Raw genomic sequence first — 23272 nt, 5'->3', positions numbered from 1 at the left:
TTCCTGGGTTTGTTATATTTACCAATGTTTTTGTTTATTCACAAAGTTAAATCATACTTTTATGCCTGATTACTTTAGCATGTATGTCCTTCAATATTACAGTTTTTAAAACATTAAACAGAATAAGCTATAGTTCCTGTTAGACCTAAATCTTGATAGTTTAGGCTAATAGCAACTTTTCCCAAAACCTGAAATATTTTTTCCACATTTGCAACAAGAGAATTAATTCAGTTGAAATTATCCTACATTTTAGGTGTAAGGTATTTAAAAATAAAAGATCTATGAATCTTGATAAAACTATACATGGAAGTGTTTGAATTTAGAAAATTGGTCTCATGAAATTCCAAATAAAACACTCTTTATTTTTAAAAATTTATCTCTTTCCATTTATCTCTGGATGTCCTTGGTGATCTAATGGTGCTAATATTTTCCCTAAAAATCCATGCATTTTTTTAAATCTAGATGTCTTTTTCATAATTATTCATTCTTTCCATTTTACAGTTTTAAAATGAGCTAATGGTTTTGTAAGTAGACATATTGATTAGCTTGAAGTCAATTTCTAACCGATGCCAACATTTCAGCTTTTTTATACCATTTTGTGGGTTTTGTTTTGTGGGGTTTTTTTTCCATTTTGTGGAAGAGGTTCATGTCTTCTTTCACACTTCAAACTGGACAATTCTGACGCTGTTATATTTATACTTTTGAGAATACATTTTTTCATCTTCTTTTGTTTATGTCGATTTGAAATTATTCAGCAATTTTTCTGGGAAGGAGTAAAACTGAGGATACTGGGGCCTGCCTTACTTGGCTGCTACTGGGTACAGATTCCAAGATGGAGCACAAGAGATGCCTTTAGGAGTGCTAGGGTTTGGCAATATGTTACAAATTTGAAACTAGAGTTTGAGAGACATCTGTATACTGGAAAAGCGAATCAAAAGAGTAACCAAACTCCACCAACTAGAGACAATAGGCACACTGGAAATTGTGGAGATAAGGTCTCAATGTAGAACAAGTAGGGGTGGAGGAAGGAGTGTGGTTAGATCTAGCACAAGGCTGAAACCAATCACAAATACTGAATTCTAGAACTGACATTCTTATTATTTTGGTTATCGTAATTTCAAAAACTAAGGACTGGCTCTTCAGCAGTAACACTAGGCTGGAAAATATTACAGGCAATTCAGAAATACTATTGCTATAACTATACGCCACAAAATGTCTCTATCAACACCAAAAGCCATATACTAAAGACATACAGAAGTGCAGGTTAATAAAGATATATCTTTATTTATTAGAGATTTGCTAATTATAAGAATTAAGCATAAAGATGGAAAGCAATACATTAGCACAGGAAAGGCTTAGAAAGACTTTGCTCCTTCTTCATTCATATTCACGCTACTACAATATTTCACATCTCTCTTTTTTATCATATTTTCTCAAATGACGATGTCCTTCTTAAATACAAATACAATAGAGGCAATATATATAACCAGAGATCCATTTCATCCTCCCCTTTCCAGTGTCACCTCCTTCCTCCATCCGTACCCACATACTCTGTCATCTTTCCTGGAGTAGAAGACATGTTCCTACCTCTAAGACTGACCATTACGCCTATTTGTAAAAACCATTGCTTCTCAAGGACGTTGCTTCTGTGATATCCCTTCTCTCCTGCATAAATGTGTCCCTCTCTGCTCCATCATTTCTCTCAGCAGACAATGATGCCTCAAATCCATCTTTTCATAAAAATTTTTTTCTTGACCTAACATTCTTATCCATCTACTGTCTCATTCTCTGTTCTTCTCATTAGGAAATCTGTGCAAAAGTGTCACCTACATTTATCCTTTCCACTTACTAACTCAATCTCTTCTCAATCTCCTCTCACTGGGATTTGATCCCGACTATGCTTTACAGTAGCTCAGGTAGCCCAAGCCAATGTTCATAATTTACCAATAAAAATAATTTTTTTATCTATTGGGCATTTAATAATAAAAAAATTAAATGATTTAAATCTAATTACATTAAATTTACATACAATGATTTAAATTAATAGTATTTAGAATAATAAAAGTATTTTTGCTTATAATTATCATATGTTGATATGCTAGAGTTTCATGAAGTCCAACATAGTAACTTGCTTTGATGAATTCTGCCATGCATAATATCAAGCTGAATAAGCATTTTCTCATCCTTCTTTTCATCCTTTCTTTCTTCTCTCGTTTACTAGTTTCTATCTTCATTCTCTTCTCCTTTTTTCTGATCAACTGAGTATCTTCAGTTTTAAGTCAGACAGAACTGAGTGAAATCAGTCAGACTTAAATGACAATAGAATTGTGTCTAATATAGCAGCACTATATTAATCTCAAATTATTTTGTTGTACAGACAATAAATTATCTGTGATTTCTAGAGAAGTTTTGTCAAGCTTTAGCAAACTAGCTTAATTATGAAAAATTAAATTTTCTGTAATGATCTCTTCTTTTGAGTGTTTAATATAAAATTCATTTGCTGAGGCATGAAAGTTGGTTCTTAGATTTTTCAAGTGTTATCTAGAATTTTAAACCATTATGTTTACGTGTAATTTTAGCCTTCCTGTAGTTTTTGGCATTTAAATTACTTAAGAATTAAAAATCAACAGTGGATTTTCACTTCTTTTAATTAAAAGAAGCAAAGATAATGAATTTCCTCTCTCAACTCTGAACACATCTTATTGCATTATGGCACAGATACATAAACAACATGGATTTGTGTTCCTTTTGTAAATAGCAGACTAAAATGCTATTTCTCTTGTTTTAGCATTTCAATAACATGATGTAACAGTGTAATTATTATTCAAATATCCTCACATTATAATATGAATAAAAGGAAAGTATCTAAAGTATCTAAAGTCATATTGGGATTTCTAGGGAAATGTTGGAAAATGTAAAAGAGAACGCGACTATGGCTCAAAAATAACAATTTAGAATTATCTGAGCCTCTGGGAACTGTCAGCAGCTACCACTTAAGTTCAGCTTACTCACTTGAGGGAGAAGCATTTGAGAGGTAAAACTGGTATACAAATAGCAAAATCAATAAGTTGTTCAAATTAAAGAATAGGGAGAATTTTTATTTAAAATTTTCTTTCTATTATTTAAGTGGAATGTTTCCTTTATTGGAAGGTGAACTCAAAGTTCAGTTTTTGGCGATAATGAAATAGTAATTTATGCAAGTTATTCAAAAAGAAAAATTGCTGCTTATAATAATTTTATAATCAAAGTTACAACAGATAAGTAAATGTTATCAGTGATAAATCCTTTATCTATATAAATAAAGTAGAAAAATTAAGTCTGCCAAGAATTACTTTGTCATTCTACATATTTAAGAAAAAGAAAAAAAATAAAACATTGACTACTGGGTTGATGTTGAATTTAAAATAGAAAGAGAAAATTGCCTTTCAATTTTTGAAAAAAACATTAAAGTTTACATAACATTTGTGTAAATGCTTTTCCTTAACTTTGTAATAATTTCTTCAAGTGTAGAACCATTATCTATGGGTCATACTTAAGCTTAGAAGCCTCATTCTTTTTTTGTTCATTAAATCTGATAGTTTCAGGGACAGCCTATTTTATTTCAGACTTGATACACGTGGAGGTTTCTATTCATTCATGTTTATACTGTATTTAATGTTTATGTTCTGCTTAATTTGAATGGCACACCTTATATATCTGTCAAAGAGATGTACTAGAGTTGTATACATGGAGAAGAAAATGGGAACCATGCATAGACTGGAAAGGTAGCGCTCTATTGGGAAAAAATGAAACGATAATAGAACTAATATATCTTAGATATTGCAAAATACATGCTTCTATAGAAAAGGAATAGTTAAAAGTTTGAAAAAAAGATTTGGAGAAAATTAAAAGCAGATCCAGGGTTGTATAGAAAAATAATGCAATCAAAACTGAGATGTGGAAAATGATGCAAAATATGTTTTCTTAGAATTTATTAATAACATTAATTCATATCTTATTAGTCATCTTTCACTAGGTTAAGCTATAGTTACAAATGACCTCAAAATCTCAGAGGCTTACATTATTTGTGGTGTAGTTTTTGCTCTTATGGCTGTGGCCAACTATGGCTCTGCTTTATATATTTTCTCATTCTGGGACTGGTTGAAGGAACAGCTCCTTCTAGAATGTGTCCTTTTTATGCAAAAGAGAAGAGCAAGAAAGTAGAAATGCAAATGATGGCTTTTATATAGCTTCTCACTTTTACTCACATTTCAATGGCAAAAGCAAGTCATAAGGCCAATAGTGATATCATGGAACTCAAGTCATATAGTTATGGAGAGGAACATAATTCTTGCATTGGAAAGAGTGAGGAAATAATTGGAAAAATTAATACAATTTACTATAAATATCATATATCATGTCTTTCATGGAGAATGTGAGACTACAGAAAGTCTTAAAAAGTTAGAGCAAATACGTCAGAAGTCAATGATTAACAGTAACAGGCAGAAATCTGTGTTAGTACTGAAATATCTGACTTTTACCTTTAAAATTAACACAGAATAGTAGGATGACTGTTTAAGACTAATTTTATAAAGTAACAGGAGCTTTACAGAATAGGTACATGTACGATATATGACAATAAGAATGCGAAGAGTAGACTGTAGTAATTAAAAACATGTTGTCAGAAAGTTCTTAAATTGTTCATAAAGTAATGGATTAGGATAATTTAAAGATGCATATTGTCATCCTTAAAGAAAGCACCAAAATAATAGAAAAAAATGACCCCTCAAAAGTATTACATTAAAGTAAATGAACTAAGCACCCTGATCAAATGCAGACATATTCAGACTGGATAAAAAAGCAAGATCTGACTATGTGTTGTTTCCAAGAAACATACTTAAAACATGTTTTAAACAAGTTGGATGTAAAGGGATAAAAACAATAAGCAAAAGAAAGTTGGTGTGGCTCTATGACTATCAGAACAAAGTAGACTTCAAGGTGAAGTGTTACCAGAGATTAAAAGAGTGCATTTTATAATGATAAAAGGGTCACTTCCTTATAAAGTCATAGATTACGAATGTTTCTACACTCAAAATCAAATCTCCCAAATACAAGACAAAAGAAAATAATATAACAAAAAAAAACCTAGAAACAATTTTACTGTCACTGATAGAGATTTTAACACTTCTTCTTCAGCAATAGATAAAAAAATGTAAAAATTAGTATAATTATGGATGATTTGAACAATACTGACCATCAGCTTAAGCCAATTAACATTTATAGAAAATTACTCCCCACAAGAGGTTACAACTTCTAAGATGTACATGGATTACTAAAGAAGATAGACCACATTCTTGGTCATAAAACAAGTTTTAATAAATTTCAAATTAAACAGAATATGTTCTTTAACCATGATAGAGTTAAATTAAAGATGAATTAAAATAATATACTTTTAAAGACCCTCAAATATTTGGAAGTTAAAAAACACTAAATAATCAATGGATCGAGAAGAAATCCCAAGAGATATCACTATATATATTTTGAGCTCAACATCCATATGTACAGGATGCAGCTAAAGCAGCCTTTAAAAAGAATTTATGGATTTAAATACCTTTGTTAGAAAATAAGAAAGGTATAAAATCAAACACTTCTTTGATTTTAAGAAACTAGAAAAATAATAAATTAAACCTTAAGTATGTAGCATGAAGGAAATAATAGAAACAAGAGCAGAAATCAATATAATAGAACATTTAAATAGCTTTGTATGAAGAAATTAAAGAATAATACCAACATACACGAACCCTTTCATAAAAAAAAGGAAGTGAGAACACTTCCTAACTCATATGATGAGCCCATTTAGGTAATATAGTATAGCACATATACACATATAATATGTATTATAACTATTATATGTGCTATAGATGTAATTATTATAATAACTACTACTATTATAACATTTAAAATAATATATTATTGTTAGTGTTGGGGCAATTTGAATTTCAGTGTCACCCCAACATCATGGGGGGGCTGATAAGTGTAATTAGCATTTTTCCTCAGTTTTTCCTCATTGATACAGTGTAGAATCACAGGTCATTGAGATTTAGAAAAGATTTATTAAACATATGTTTTAGAAAGACAAAGCACCCTCCAAGGAGGCACACGGTTTTAGCAAAGAGCTGTAACAGCAACAACAACCCGGAAGTGGGAATCTGAATTATATTTGGGCCGTGATGGATGGTTTCAAAGGCATTCTTAGGTGATGGGCAAGTAAGGTCATTTTGATTGACACTTGGCTGCTGTATAACACTTTGCCTATTGTACATGTGCTTACCTAGAATTTAGTCTATTATAATTAGATTCATGAACTTCTAGGCATAAACATATTATTATAATGACAGTTTTATGAGCATTAGATTGTAGGCAAATTAGGGTAGTACTTTCTGCACAGGCATCTGTGGCTGGATTAAACCACCTAAGACTATGACGCTCCCGTCCTTTGTCTCTGGGGATGCAGGAGAGATTTTCTAACTACCAATAGGGTGTTCTTTGGATGATTTCTAGGCTGGGTCTCTATTCCTTTGTTCTCCTGTCCCTCATGTCTGATTAGCTACCTAACATTATCATATGTATTATAATATATATTGTGTATGTACTATTGCGTATAATTATGAGTTAGCATAATTCACCCCCTGGATTACTTCCAGTAGATCCTTAACTAAGGATCTCTACTGTAAAGCACATGAAACTGCCCCTGACTATAGCTGTTCACTAAGGACCTTCCCGTTGTGTTAGTACATTTCCTGAGTGATGGGAAGTTTTAGTCTGGAAGCTGCTAATCTTGCTAACACTAAAAGTCCTTCTCCCATTAGCAGCTTCTGTATTGCATTAATAATAAGAAAGTAATAAAGAGACCAACCTCAGCTGTTCAGTCTCCCCTGAGGTGAGGCCCCGGCTTCCTTCTTATCCCCATGGTCCACTCTAATGGTTTTGCCTGTATTAAAGTAATATAGTGGATAATAAGTGGTGTCTATTTTAGCAGAGTCTAAAATTCCTTCTTCTTTCTGAAGAGAAATATTTTTTTCTAAGGCTTCCATATTTAAAACTATATCATGAACACTTTTGCAATTGAAGTTAATCTGTGTAATTCATAACTTTTTTAACATAAGTGCAAATCATCAAGTACAGGAAGAAAAAGATGCTTTAGAAAAAAATAAATCTCTCTACCTTTCCTGGAAAAACTATAAAACAGTACTCTCAGAGATGTCTTCTTGTCCTTTTTTAAAAAATTAAATCACTCATCTGCACAATAGCAAATTTAAGAAAATCAAGGAATAAAGACCTTTGCTTTTGTAAATATTAAAAACCCTTTTGTTAATAGACAAAGAAGAAATTATGAGAAAATATCTTATTAAAACAAAATAAATAAGGTTGGATTTGTTAGATTTAGGGTGCATGTTAATAAGTTGTGCCTTGTTAAAATTTTATCTTATTAGAGTTCATAAAGACAGGAGCTAATGCCATACTTAATTGTTTACGTTCTTTTTCTATCGAAAATACATGGCCTTTTGCAGAAGTGCACTTTTTTAAAGATCCTCTTGATTTAAACATCTGATTTTAAGTGTATAATCTGTCCATGAAATTAGATTATCTATGTAGTACTCAGGTTGTTGCAATTTTTCGTCTATAAGCAAAGCTCTTTTTGCTTGCAGCTGTATATTTTTTAATTGAGTAAACAATAATTCATCTTCTCAAAAGTGTTGCTCAGATATTCATTATTTGCACTCAGAATTCTTCTTGATTTACACTATTGTGTCATAATTTTGAGAGGTTAATTTTGTAATTAAGTTATGTATTGCATATTTTTATACCTGTAATTTATGAGGAGAAAAAAAAGTCTAATCATTATCAATGACAATATACATTTTTAAAAAGAAATATATGTTTATAACCCTCACAGAAAAAATCACTGTAATGGGCTCTGTTCAATATTTATGAAAGATTTAAGAAACTACTGCACAAAATTTACAATCAATATTTTTTTCTTATAACTACTTAACATCTTGAGGAAAAAATAAAGATGACACCTAGTAATTCAAGGATAACCATCTAAGTTTCTTAAATTATATATAAAAGCCTTTGAATGAAAATAAAACCTATAATTTAGAAATGAGAAAATATTAAGTTTTTTTTTAATAAAATAGACATTATATTTTTCCTCTAGGCAAATGACAATCTAAATCCCTTTTCATTAAATAACTCTTACACATGGTTTATTTGTTAAGCCAAAAATTTTTGATAAATCCAGTAAACCCTCTTATTTGTTTTATTTTGCTATAAAATGCAGAAGTGTTCACAACATACCAATGGGTGGTATATTATTGTTAGTGTTGCCTTTAAATTTAGGGAAGAGAGGAGTTGAATATGGCATTCTTATGAAGCCTCAATAGCAAACAGGTCCATTGGAAAAGTAGCAATTTTAATATAGACTAGTCTTAGAGTTGTTGGGATTATGCACACTAATCTGAAATCTTTTGTTTCCTTTTTTCTGTTCTATAGTCCATGAAGGCTCAGGAGAAACAAGTCAAAAGGAGACATCCACCTGCGATATTTGCCAGTTTGGTGCAGAATGTGATGAAGATGCCGAGGATGTCTGGTAACGTGCTTTTATTTATTCTTTTAAACAAAATAATGACAATAATTGTTTTCTTTTGACTCCATCAACCATACCTAAAAAAGACATTTTCAGCATTTATTTATTTTTTTATCTAGTGCCTAAGGGGTCGGGGTGGGGCAGTAATAACAGCAAGGAATTACTGAAGCTGAATTAAGAGTTGGGCCAGCCGAGCAGCTGCCCAGGGCTTTATTTGTTAAGGTATAAAAAGTTATGACTGAGACCTCTGAATACGATCAATGGTAAAAGTTGGAGAGAGTAATCTCATTTACCAGAACACCTCTCAAGAAGCATGGTCCAAAAACTGGACAACTGCTAATCAGCTTCCTAAGATGGAGAATCTGGATAACAGCAGAGATTTTATTTAAGGGCATGCCTTTGTGCGCCTGTAGCTGAACTGAGAAGATGACAGGACAAATGATCTCTGGGTCGTCCTCTAGGATCAATGTCTCTCTTCACCCAAGCAATATTCAGCTTCTTCTATAAAGATGTGCTGAACAAATACTGAATAATAGTCATTATTTTGAGTGGGTCCCAAAATGTTAGCCTCCTAGGGCACTGACGTGTATTGATTCTACCCTGATCACACTCAAAGTGAGTGACCCGGAATTCAGAGGATGTCTTTGTGGCATGAGAGCTGAAAGAGGCAGTCTCAATCTCTGTCTATCCCCTCCTACTCCCTTAGCCCCCTTCCTCTCTTACTCACTTTTACATACATACCTTTCAGGAAAACAGCCAAGTGTCCTTTGTTTTCTTCCCTATGCAGATTGTGTTTGCTTAGAGCTGTTAACACTCATTTTGATCAAAATGACTGAGAGTAAATATTACATGTTCTCAAGGAATGGTAATTATGTGTCATGTGATGTTAGCTAACATGATGGTGGTAATCATATTGCAATAGTAAGTGTATTACATTAAGTCAGCACGGTGTACATCTTAAACTTATACAATGTTATATATCAATTATATCTCACTACGGTAGTGGGGGAAAGCGACCATTTTGATCAACCTTGAGTGGAGGGTGCAATTCATCTAAGGAACAAGAAAAAAATTAAGGCAAGGTAATTTTGGCAAGAATGAAACCATCTATACTTAAAATATTTTATACTTAAAATATGTTTTTGGAATGCAGATTAGGTTGAGGATTCCAGTTGAGCAAACTGAAGTTCTTAGGGTAAATTACGTACTTACAAGTAAACACTGCTATTGACTAGCCAGGCAAAATAGCTGCCCATTAATAAAAGTAGACATTAATAATTTCCACGCCTGTCAAATTTTGGGCAGTTAGAAACCAAGTACAGGAGTCTGGCACTGGTTTGACCATTTTAAGGTAAATGTAGGTTTGTGTTTTTACGTTTGACCATTTTGAGGTAAATGTAAGTTTGTGTTTTTAAGAACATCCTGGGCATCTTAATTGCTGGTGAATTTTTGGTTCCTAAACTTGGCCGATTATCAGAATTACTTCGGGAATTTTTTAAACACTCCAAAATTAATGAATCAGAATTTCAGAAAAGTAGAGCTTTAAATTTTACTTATCTATAACTTTGGTTTGAGTCAAAGAGTCTTTCTCCTCCCTAAATATTTAGGGCTCTGTATAGTCATAGTCTTTGTATATAGTTATACTTATAGAAAATAAATAATTAAAATATCTCATTTTTAATGATTGCGGTGACTGCATCTGTAGTTCAACATTATTTTAAAGCTATTAATGATCTCACTGTTAATTATTTTACACTTAAAAAATTTACACGGGTCCTTAATTATTTTTTAAGAATTTTTATTCCGCTAATTTCTCATCTCTTTAATGATCATCTTTAACTGACATAGTTCCACTTTACAAGTGCGAAGTTTTAAGAAATGAGATAACTATAGCAGCTAAAAATTATTGATTGCTAACTATGAGCTCGGTCCATTTGTATGCATTTTTTTCTCAGTTATCTTCAAAATAAGACTAGGCGTAGATTTCATTATGATCTCACTTTATAAAGAGGACACTGAGTTTTAAAGTGTTTAAGTGGCAGAGTCAACATGAATATATGAGGTAAAAGTAACTACTGGGTGTTAGCATAACAATTCAAACAAAGATGAAATTAAAATATTTTTTTCTGTCATATCTGGAATGGCCAGATTGCAGGCAGCTTAGATCCAGTGATTCAAGACTTAACGAGGTTGAAGCTGGTGACAAGGGAGGTGCCTGCAGCAGGCAGTGGGAAAACATCCAGGCAAGCAGTGTCCTTTCTGGTATTCTAGTGAAAGTTTTATCTATGGTATGAAGGCAGGCAGTACAAGGAGATATGGGCAAGAGATTGGCATCAGAAAGATTGGCTATGGTAACTGGAGTTAGAAAAAGAAACTCAGTTACAAAGAGAACAAGGAGAAGAGCAAGGCAGAACCTCAGTCAACTAGGAATGGGGTATCAGGAAAAGTAATCAGGGACAGATATGAGAGAAACTAGAAAGATACCCAGTTGTATAGAACTGGTGTAGAAAGCCAAGCCTTGCTTACAATGGGGCTGAGGCAAGTGCCTAGACCTCAGAATAAATTACAAGGTCAGAATGAAACCAGCAGCAAGGCTGACTGGATGCTGAATCAGTTAGCTTTTGGCTAAAGATATCTTGTACGCCCCCAGCCTAGAGATAAGATTAGCTCCAAAATGCGGAATAAGGCTGAACCTCCAGATGGGGCTAAGTGGCCATAGCTGTGAAGATTAGAGGGCTGTAGGGGGCAGGGAGCCAAGAAGATCATTATGCTCCCCAGGCAAGAATGAAAAGTTGTTAGGGTTTAAATAAAATGTACTTAAAATGTCCAATGTAAGCAATAAGGAATTGTGCTGGAATGATAAGTGTATTGATTTTCATTTACATAAATACCTTTGTATGTTAATCTATTATATTTAGTTATAGCCATGAAGGGCAGATTGGAAAGAGCTGAAGGACAGAAGAATAAAGCAATAAATGAAATTAAATAGGCATGGAATGAAAGAGGCTATAAAGTAAGATAGGAAGCAGTAGGGGAGTAATCTGACCCTCATACAGTCAGCTGATTCAGAGGTGCTTTGATGTGCTATTGATTTTGGGTGAAACCATGGCCAGGCCCTCTCAAAAATGTAAAATACTGCATATGCTATGTGGCAACAAAAGTACAACTCAGTGTTTTGTATTATTTTCTCCTTTGACACTAACTAAACTACAATTTTATGTATACATATTTCCTCAATGCTGCCTTATGAAGTAATAATAAGATGTGAGTAAATAACTGAGAAATAATGTTATTATCATATCTGCAATATTAAAGCAAAGGTGAAAATTTAACGCCTGATCTTTTTTAACCATAGCCTAAGAAATTAATATTTTACATTTCACCACAAAGACTAAGTCTAGTTATTCAAAGATACTTTCTAGGTAACAGTAAATCGTTGTGAGAATTAAAAAAACCAGTACACAAACAGCTGATCTTGTTTTCATAGTTACTTACATGAGTTCTTGAATTAAGAAGAAAGTAACACTAGACATGGGGGAAAAATAATAAATAAAATTGAAAGGAGTAAGGAGAGTAAAGGTAAAAGAGAAAACATTAATAATTAGAGGATGGTATTGATAAACCATATATAATGACATAACATTTTAAAGCGTTTATCTTGAGAAAACATGTAGATTGTAAATTCATATACACCTTTCATTTATGTTCCACAATTTCATTTTAAGTCTTTTTTTGTTTTGTTTTGTTTTGTTCTGTTTTGTTTTGTTTTGTTTCTTCTTCTTGTGGAGAACATCAAGGCTGTAGAAATCAGGAAATGGCCAAGTTTTCTTAGTAAGGAAGCAAGACCATGGCTACAAAAAAATCTTTAATTGTAGATATATACCAAAATGTAGGAAAGGATTAATCTTTCAAAAGAGAGAATTAAAAGTCACATGGTAATTGGTCCACACCATAGGTACATCCACTCTCAGATTGAGGCATCTCTTTATTTAGGATGGACTTCAGAAATAATTGAAATGCCTATGCAAAGAGATATGTGGCCTGTTTATGGGGCAGAGGTTAAGAATAAATGTAAAGAAGAGCTTAAAAGATTGTTTCTCTTCATATCAAGGCTGAAAAAGTTCAAAACTAATATATTTATACATCAAAGAGACTCTCAAATACATCCTGTCAAATATAATTTATAAAGAAAAAGAATAGCTTATAAATAAGTCAAACATAATAAAACTGACTCATTGCAAAGTAATAAAGCCCCATCTGATAGCACTGGGAATACCAACTTATGATTTCAACAAATATTTCTTATACTTGGTTGGTTTTAGAAACAGCTTTATATTCCCTAATTATCATACCTGATAAATTATTTCAGTAAGTACAAAGTAGGTCAGTGGTAACTCTTTGCACTGAGAACTATTCCAAAGGAGTTATTAGCCTAGAACTTTCTGTTGGTCCTGTCAGTCAGAGTAGTTCAGAGTCCTGAGGTTGATAATTGATTTAATGTAAGAAAAAAGCAGGTTGGTAGGTAGCTGAGTCTGATCATAGGAATGGCTGGACATGAAATTGGCTGCGTGCCTACCATTTCCAGGGTATCAGGATAGATCAGGGAAGAGAGCACAGCTGTAAGAGCAGGTGCAGCTGGGTGACAAATGACATAAGGAGAACTTAAATTATTATGTATATTTGCTTCTTATGGAAGCTTCATAGCTCCTATTTTCATTTTAACTTTGCTCCTTTATTATTCTCTACATGCCACTCAGGCTCCATTAGCAATATCATATTGGCTTAAATGCTATTAATTCCTCAGTAGTCATTCATTTTATCTTTGAAACATTAATAATGTTTTTTAGTTTTAGTGCCTAACATCCATGTTGGACTACAGTGGTAAGAAAGGAAGAAAACAAAGTAGTTTGCAGTAAGATGAGTTCAGAAGAAAAAATGAATGAGCATCTTTCATTTCATTGATGTTCCAAAGCTGAAACAGGGTGTGGGATTTGACATTTCTTTTGTGACTATCTTTTTAAAAGACAGTTTAGTTTGAAGTCTTTAGCTTGCTTCTTTGATCTGAGAAGGCTCCTTGTCACTAGGAAGACTGTTTGTTGCTGGCATCATTCCCACCTTTAATGCATATTGGACTGTGGAGAATCATGAATGTTTGAAGCTGGGCGATGGCCGTGGATGATACTTGGCGCTAGATTTCACCATACATATAAGCAAATTAGGCATTTGATCCTGCTGACTTTAGTACATTTGGATTATGAGTTTGATGGGGAAAATTAAGACACCTCTGAGGAAAATATAGAAAATTATTTCTTTTAAAACTACTACTGGCTGACAATTGAACAAAAAAGATTGTATTGCAATTGGAAAGTTTCCAATTATTTTCTACTAAGTAAAAAAAAAAGATTAGTTAGGGTTGCCTAAGGGATGTCTAAAGAAGATGCTGATTAGTCACAAAATTTTAGTGAACTAAGAATTCACTCTCTCTTCCCCCGGCATGTTTCCCTTTTATTGATTTCCTTTGCTCTCTTGCCTTAGAACTGGAAATGTGGTTACGATAATTAGGACTGCTTCTAACATGAGTTTATTCATGGAGAGAATGAAAAAATACACACAAAAAAAGTGGAAAATAGGTCTGACTTAGGAAATCCAAGGTTTTTGTTTGATGTAAGGCTTTAAGAGAAAACCTTTTCAGTTCTAAGATTCCTGTAGTTGAGATATGCCTCTCAGGAATTGCCTCTTTCCCTCCTTGAAGACAATGCTGTCACCTCTGAAAACTGCCACAGTGTTTTCTGTTTATATAAATGGATGGAGTCTGAAGAGTAAAAACACCTCTCTTTCCTCCAGTGCTTCCATTTGCCCAGACATTTTTTTTGCAGAACGAAATATACAGCTTCTGATCCAGGCAAACCACACGTCTTTCCACACCCCAAATTTCAAGGGAAAAACACTGACATTTTTAGCAAATGTCTGAATGTAAAAGTTTGATTTTGATCTTGTTATTTCCTTTTATGTGTTTTTCCAAATATCAAAATCCAGAAAAAAGATAACTTTTACTTTTAAAAAATTTCACACAATTAAATAAAATTTAGAAGTACAATTATAGTTAAATAAGGCTAATATTTATAACATAGTCTGTATGAATATCTGTGCCAATAAAGGCTATATCTGTGACCCAGACTTCCTTCTACCAGTAACTGTACTTAGAAAGATAAATGATAACAGTGGCACTTCAGATGCACAACAAGTAATTCCAAAAAAAAAAAAAAAATAGATAAACACTGACCCACCCTCTGAAAAAACAGGGTTATACTTTGTGAAAGTTGTAACTTAAAAAATGAAACTGATATTTGAAAATAAACCAGGGTCTTTAAAACAAAGGCTTACCTCAGGTCTTTTGTGATACTGGGCTACTCCAAAAGGAATTTGATTTTCACTTAAGTTCTGAAGAGGCTTTTGAATTTTTCTCAGAAACTATGCCTCAGCTGTCTTTCTATCATGCAGTTATTTATGAAACTTAATTGGGATGTGGTGGATACAAATGTACATCTGGTGTAGAGTACCAAGAAATACAGGAATAAAATATTATAACTTTCACATTTTATATGTTTTAATAGTTTTTATCTAGCTCATATGGTATAAATCATATAAATTCTATTTTATATAAAAATAATGAAATGCTGTATAAAGGCAGAAAAAAAGGAAACAAAACTCTGAAGTGCAGATTGTATTTCTATCACTAACAACTGTTTTCATTACTTGTTTCTCTTTTTCCTTGCATTTAAAAATCTTGCTGTAGACTATATTCTGCCTTACTTCGCGTGCTCACTCACAGAACTCATTCTCAATTTCCGCGGGAGTTTTCTGAGTCTCAGTTTCTAGAATATTCTGAGTAAGAGATTCCTGATCCTTAGAATCAGGGAATACATGCCCTATGTTCCAGAATCCAGATGCAACATCCAAGTCTTAGAAATAAAAATATGATTCTCGTTGTAGTTATCAAAATATGAGAGAACTTTCAAAAGAATATGTTGGGAAATATGGCAGATGCCATCATAATGTTTACATTTATGGAGCCATTTAATCTTCCCAATAATCTTATAAAGTTACACTAATAATTCCCATTTTACAGAAAAGGAAACTGAGGCACTGAGAGGTTAAGCAAATTGCCCAAAGCCAAAGAGTAACTGGAAGAGCTAAGATTTGAAACCCCTAGACTGACTCCAGAGACGATGCTTCTAACCACTACTTGTTATTTTCCCATATATTTAATAAGTTGTGTGTGTATGTATGTATATGATCAGTATATGTTATGTGTATATTCACATACTTAATATAGCTCACACATTAGAAGCTCACTTGATTTGTTGAAATAGAATATAAAAACATGGACTTTAAGTACCACTTCGTGATGAAGTTCATCAGTAACAGGTTCACATTGTGATGCCTTCGAAGTATTTTCTTTCCTGTTAACTAAACATATATTATTTCTTTGAAGACTAGTTGCTATTTGCTTTCTAAGAGATATTGAATTATTATCTATGAGAATATTATTATTATGACTCTGTGTGTACCAATTAAATGAGAAAGTTATTAGCATGAGGTTGTAGAGAAGAGACACATCTTCACCAAAACCTGGTTATTTTCATTGCTTTAACTTCAATTTACTTGTTTTGAAATGGCTAATAGTAATCCTGATTATGGATCAGGGTGAATATTATTTATATAATATAACTAGTGATAGATTTCATATTTTTACCCAGAAAAGAGGCATATAACACAGTTTTTAGAAACTGGCCATTATAATACCCCTCTTTCTTTAATGCTAATATTATCAGCATTAAATGCAAAACAAAGGCACTGCTCAGTAAGCTATTTGCTAAGCAAGATGAGATTCATTCCTTAGCACCTTTGGGAATTGTTGATGGGCCACATACTCCTTTCCAAACGGCAAAGGAGGGTTCATTACAAATGCATATTCTTGCAGCAAGAATAGAAAATTACAAGACATAGAGAAAGAAGGAAGAATCACCAAATTAAATGACAAATAAATATGACTATACGCCAGTGGGTTTTAATCCCTATCTTAGTGGTGATGCTGTATATTTTTGTTTAGCGCTTGAAAATATGATGTCAATCCTCATATCTCAACCTAATGTATATGTTTTTTGATGGTTGAATTAAAATGTAATTTGCTTTGGCTTTTTCTGGTTATAAAAGTTGTACATGTTTATCATAGAAATTTGAAGACTAGAAATAAAAAAACTCTATTAAAATGTCATCCCACCATTCCAAAATAATTACTGTAAATTTGGAGGTATTTTCCTTCCATGTAGGTATGTATGCATGCATACACATGTGTATATGGTATGTATATATGTATTTCCAATGAGTCTAATCATATTTTACACATAAACAAAGCCTCTCTCTTAAAAATTTTACTTAACCTTGAGGCTGAGTTTGGAGATGTTATGAATGTCATTTGTGAATAATATATTTATATTTGAACTTAATTTCTATGGCCCAAATTCTAACTATTCTTTCAATTTTTTTTTTGTATTTCTCAAGACAAATGTGAGAGTACTGTTCTCACATTTGTGATATAAAAAATTTACCAAACCTAAATCCCACTAAGTCTACATTAGGCATTTTTCTTGGTTAACTTCAGGAGACTAGACACTATATGTACTGAAAGCACTTCTATTGTCTGTTTCCAGAACATTCATAATAAATAGCTTTCTAGAGTATAAGCATTATTTACTGAGAAACTATCCTCCCGAAGGTGTTTTAAATTGGAAACCACTGGTCTTCAGTGGTTTACTTTCTACCAGTAATGTATTGTATGCGTTGGTTTACCTAAACAATAAATCAGCAAGCCATCCTTGGCAGCGCATATGAGTCTGTTCCAGATTCATTCCCCTAACAAACCGGATATGTAATATCTAATAAGTGATTGAACAAATTATAAGATTATATACAATGCCCATTCGAAAAGTCAATACTGCTGAAGATCTGTGTGCTTTTTTTTAGTAAAAAAGAAAAAAGTAATAAAATAAAACAACTATCTGATTTTTTTAGTTTCCCCAATACAAAGTAAAATTGGGATCATTCATCCCTTCATCATTAAGCTATGAATGAAACTTAAGAAATCAGGAAGATGCAATTGGAATGGATATCTTCTAAAGGTTGTTTACAACAGCCCCATTTTTATTCATGGCAGTCTTTTCGAAGTCTTTGACATAGCAGTTTACTCTGTGCTCTGAAATCATCCTAAAATGAGCTTTCTACAATCAAAATAGTATTATCCAGGGTAATACAAGTAATAAATCAATCAGCCATAAGTGCCTCGAATCAGAAGATATTAAGAGATGTATATCAAGGAGAAGTGCATAACAATTACAGAAGCAAAGTAACAAAATATTAGCTTCATGTTAGTAAAAATTAGTTATACTTTTATAGATATATACATAAATGTACTTTAAGACATTGAAATATAACATCAAATTATCAATTATGACTATAAAAATAATGTATTTAATAGAAGTATACAGTTTAATTTTAATTGAATATATTTTTTCTTCTCTAGCAAATTTATTGATTTGAGAAAACGAAAATGCAACAAGGCTGTCTGCATTATAGCGACATCAGACAGCCAGACTTAGAAAAAAATAAATAAGAAACCCTGTATCAATCAATATATCAGTATCTGACATTTTTGTGTAAAGTTACTACATGCTTAGGGGTTATATTATGGGATGTTTTATACTTGAATTTATAAATCTTTTAACAACTGGCTTTTTGTAAGTATGTTGGAGAAAGTATTTTCCTTTTGAGCAGTACATGAAATGTTGAGATAGCCAGATGAGGAAAAACTTTTAACATGTTAAAAACTTTATACTTTTCAGACTACTTTCTCCTCTCTTGTGGTCTTCTGATATCTCTGTAATGTAGATAAAGCAGGTAATATTATCCTCATTTTATAGGTAAATACTGGAGCCCCTGAAAGCATAAGAGTAATCAACATGTAGCAAAGAGGAAAAGCTCAAGTGAGCTCAAGTGACTTATGCCACTGTCTCATCAAAACTACCAAAGAGAGATTTAAAAAGGAGAGGAAAGAGCTAGTGTGACACAGCGGAAAGATTGCCACTTAAGAGAACTGAGTTCTCGTCTTGGATAAGATCACATCATTTCCTTTTTCATGTGCTTATTGATCATTCGGATATCTTCTTCGGAGCAATATCTATTCAGATATTTTGCCCATTTTTATTGAGTTATTTACCTATTTATTATCGAAGTGTAAGAACTTTGTCTTATAGTATTACAAGTGTAAGCTTCTTACCAAATAAATACAATACGCAAATAGTTTCTTCGTTCTCTTGAATTATATTTTCACTTTTGTGATGGTAACATTTAAAACACAAAAGTTGTTAATTTTGATGAATTCAAATTTGTCTGTCTTTTAATTTGTCACTTGTGTTTTTGGTGTCATATCTAAGAAGGCTTTGTTTAACCTAAAGTCGCAAAGCTTACTCTTATCGTTTCTCTAAAAGGGTTTACAGTTTTAGCTCTTATATTTAGGTCTTTGATTTATTTTGAGCTAATTTTTGTATATGGAGAAAGGAAGGAGTCCAAAATCATTTTTGCATCTCGATATCCAGTTGTTCCAATAACGTTTGTTGAAAAGACTATTCTTTTTCCATTGAACTTTTTTGGCACCCTTGTAGAAAATCAATTGACCTTGTATATGAGGGTTTATTTTGGAACCCTTATTCTATTCCATTGATGTGTATGTTCATCCTTATGCTAGAACTAACTCTATTTTTCTCATAAGTAGAATATGGGAAATAAGGGTGTTGGTCTAGAGGATTTACATGGTTCTTTTGAATTCGACTATCTAAGAAACCAGTATTTATAGGTAAATACTGGAGCCCCTGAAAGCATAAGAGTAATCTAAGATAGGAGCAGAATTACTGTGAGCTATAAAGATCTACTCCACAAGCATCCCCAGTGACCACAGGGGCATTGATCTCTTTTCTCCTTTGGCTTAAAATTTCTACTAAGTCATTTTTAAATTAGAAAGGTGGTCTGTTTCCAGAAGGTAGCATTTACTACTCTGGATTTTAACCTTCATACAGAAATCAACAGAAATAAGTTTTTTTTCAGATTGGCTAGTCAGCTGTCTAGAAAGTAAGGAGATTAGAGGTTCTTTAAAGAATTTGAAGCAAATGACAAAAGGTAGAAATACAACGAAGCTATTTAAATAACAGGAAAAATTCAAGAGTTGAATAATAAAACAACATTGGAAAGGAAGCAGGAGGAAAATAGGATAGAAAAAATAATTGTAAAAAAAAATCAAACTAAAAAAAAAAGCTGCTACGTTAATCAAAAACCCTATCTCTGTGTATCCTGAAATTCAAGGGAGGGAAGAAGAAAAATAATTCTATGGTATAATTTCCGATGAAGACATACAGATGGCCAACAGGTACATGAAAAAATGCTCAACTTGACTATAAAGGAAATGTAAATCAAAACCACAATGAGATATGACCTCATACTTGTTAGAATGGCTATTATCAACAAGACAAGTAATAACAAGTATTGGAGAAGTTGTGGGAATAAGGAACCCTCATACACTGCTAGTTGGAATGTAAACTGGTGAAGCCACTATGGAAAACGGTATGGAGGTTCCTCAAAAAATTAATAATAGAGCTATTATATAAGCCCACAATCCCTCTTCTGGGTATCTACCTTAAAAACTTAAAATATTTATTTATAAAGACATATATACCTCTGTGTTAATTGTAGCATTATTCACAATAGCAAAGACATGGAAATAGCCTGCATCCTTCGATGAATGATTGGATAAAGATGTGATACATATTTATAATGGAATACTATTCAGCCATAAAAAATGATGAAATGTTACCATTTACAACAACATGGATGGACCTTGAGAGTATCATGCTAAGTGAAATAAGTCAAGTGGAAAAAGAGAAAAACCATATAATTTTACCCATATGTGGAATATAAAATAGCAATAAATGAACCAAACCAACCAACCAACTAAATGAACAAACTCAGACACAGACAAGAGTATGATGATTACCAGAGGGGAAGGGGAGTGTGAGGAGGATATGTAGAGTGTAAAGGAGTTCAAATATATGATAACAAAAGGAGACTAGACTTAGGATGATGAGCACACAGCCCAATATACAAAAGATGTATTACAGAATTGTATATCTGAAACTTATATAATGTTATTAACCAATGTTACCCCAATAAATTTAATTAAAAAAATAAAAGACAACTAATTCATCAAGAGATACTTTAGCAAGTTCTGAACTCCATAAGAATTCATACTGTATGCCTTCAATAAAATTTTGAATGAAATAAAAGACAACATCCTTGATAATTAGCTTATGAAGTTACATAAAATTATTTATATTGGATATTAATGTAATGTGTTAATGATAAAATCCTGAAGTTGTAAAATTATAACTCTGTAGAGGTAATTCCTTGTTAGACCTGAATAATGATATCCAGATATGTCATTGTTATGGTATCTAACTCGGTACAGGGTTAAAACAAGAGGAATAGATGGCCAGTGTATTTTAGTCATTTTCTCTCAATATAGTTATCTCAACCAGAAATTAGGCAGAACTCCTAAAATATTTCATAGGACACTTTAGAATTTTAAAAAAGTAGAATGTAATGGCTGGGTGGAGAGACAGAGGAGAGAAAAAGCAATTAGGGGGATCATTTTATAAACTATATAAATGTCTAACTAATATACTGTATACTTGAAACTAATAATAACATTTTTTTAAAAAGTAGAAATGAGAAACAAAGATAAAAATATGCAAAGCAATAGATTATAATGTAGGGCCTAATGGTTATGTTTTCGGATTTAGAATGCAAAATGTAACTGTGAAATATATTTACTTATAAGTCTTTTTACTATCAATTCTGATTTTCCTATTTTGACTCAGAATATCAATAAATAACCAATAATTTGATAGCCATATTTGACTATATGTATTTTTAAATCCTCATAATGGGATATAAAGTCCTTTATTAGTATAATCAAACTTCTGGAAATTTTAACACACTTATTCATCTATCACATCTCCCCACTCCCATTTTTATTTGTCCCAACCCATGGTACAGTTTCAAATTTATTTATTTATTTATTTATTTATTTATTTATTTATTGTTAAAATATTATAAATGTATGTTTCAGTTATAGTTGACATGATATTATGTGTATAACATATTGATTAGACATTTACATATCTTATGAAGTGATCACTACAATAAGTCTAGTACCCATCTGACACCTTACATAATTATTTCAATGTTACTGACTATATTTCTTATGCTGTACTTTACATCCTTTTGACTATTTTAATAACTGGCAATTTGTATTTCTTAATTCCTTTCAACTTATTCACCCATCCCACAACTTCCACCCATCTGGCAACTATCAATTTGTTCTCTGTATCTATGAGTTTGGTTCCATTTTGTGTGAATTAGAGAGGGGAGAAATCTAAGCATTAGAGACCAAACAACACATGATAGTAAAACAGAATGCACGAGGGCAAGTAGTCTTGCATTTTTTTAGATGTAATTTAATTTAACTCCAATTTTGCTGGCTAGAACATTGGCTAGAATGGTTGGTGTAGAACACTGTAAATATTAAAAACTGTAGTGACAAAGTTACTAGTCAGGAAGAATTTCTTTTTAACAAAATAATACGATGGACACAAGTATCTTAAATACAGAGAAGGGCAGTGACAGCATGAGCTGGGATAATTGAGTTTGAAAGGTTTGAGAGAATAATTTTAAAATAACAACTAAGCAATAGTGAGCACTAACTTTTTGCCCTGCACTTGTCTAAGGATTTTGCATTTATTAACTTACTTAACCCTCACAAGAACACCACAAGTTAAGTACTGTTACTATTTCAGTTTTAAATATGATGAAAATTGAGGCACAAAGGTGTTAAGTAACTTGTCTGAGTTTATTTAACTGTTAAGGATCAAGATTTGAACCCAGAGACCACACTTTTACCTATTTTGTAAACATTGTGCTTCAGAAAATTTGAGCACAGTGGAGAACTTGCAAGACTCGAAAGAGTTTTGTAGGTTTAGAGAAGGGAAAGAAGTTTCCTTGGGGAAAAAGAAAAACAAGTATTTAATTAGCATGAAAGTCAAGTGCACCATCTATGGAAGTCAAGTGAACCATTTCATTTAATTGTTCACAATAATGCAGTGAGTTAGGTATTATTTTCTTTTATTTATACAAAGAAAGAAACTAAGTTTTGGGGAGATAAATAACATGCCAAATGTAATGTTACTAGATAGGAGCAGTTCTTGAATTCAACTTCAGATTTTTCTTAGATAATTCCAAGATCCACGCCCTTTTCAATATGAAATGCTAGAGGATAGATGTTAACGCAGAATTAAGGTAGTTAAAGAAACTGCTTTTTCAGAGGAAAAAATAGCTTGTCACTGAGACTGTGTATAGTATCTGAAGAGTTGGAAAAGTACCCATAGCCGAATGATGAAAATTTAGTTGTCAAATGTATTAGTTTGGATAAGTAACACTAAATGTTATAACAGAGAAATGTCAGGCTCTCAGAGATAT

At 32.3% G+C, this 23272-nt stretch overlaps 1 protein-coding gene across 1 annotated transcript in view; it reads left to right on the top strand.

Moving 5' to 3' along the window:
- TMEFF2 (transmembrane protein with EGF like and two follistatin like domains 2) overlaps positions 1-23272 on the top strand; it is a 214401-nt gene that overhangs the window by 105379 nt on the left and 85750 nt on the right. The window contains exon 5 of the mRNA XM_039844298.1: positions 8536-8632. Within this exon, the coding sequence (XP_039700232.1) occupies positions 8536-8632 (97 nt within the window). The remainder of the gene's footprint in view (positions 1-8535; positions 8633-23272) is intronic.

The sequence above is a fragment of the Pteropus medius genome, unplaced genomic scaffold (assembly GCF_902729225.1).
Source record: "Pteropus medius unplaced genomic scaffold, Ma_sr-lr_union100, whole genome shotgun sequence".
Lineage (NCBI taxonomy): Eukaryota > Metazoa > Chordata > Mammalia > Chiroptera > Pteropodidae > Pteropus > Pteropus medius.
The sequence above is the reverse complement of the archived record's forward strand: the minus strand, read 5'-3'. Positions and strand labels throughout refer to the sequence as shown.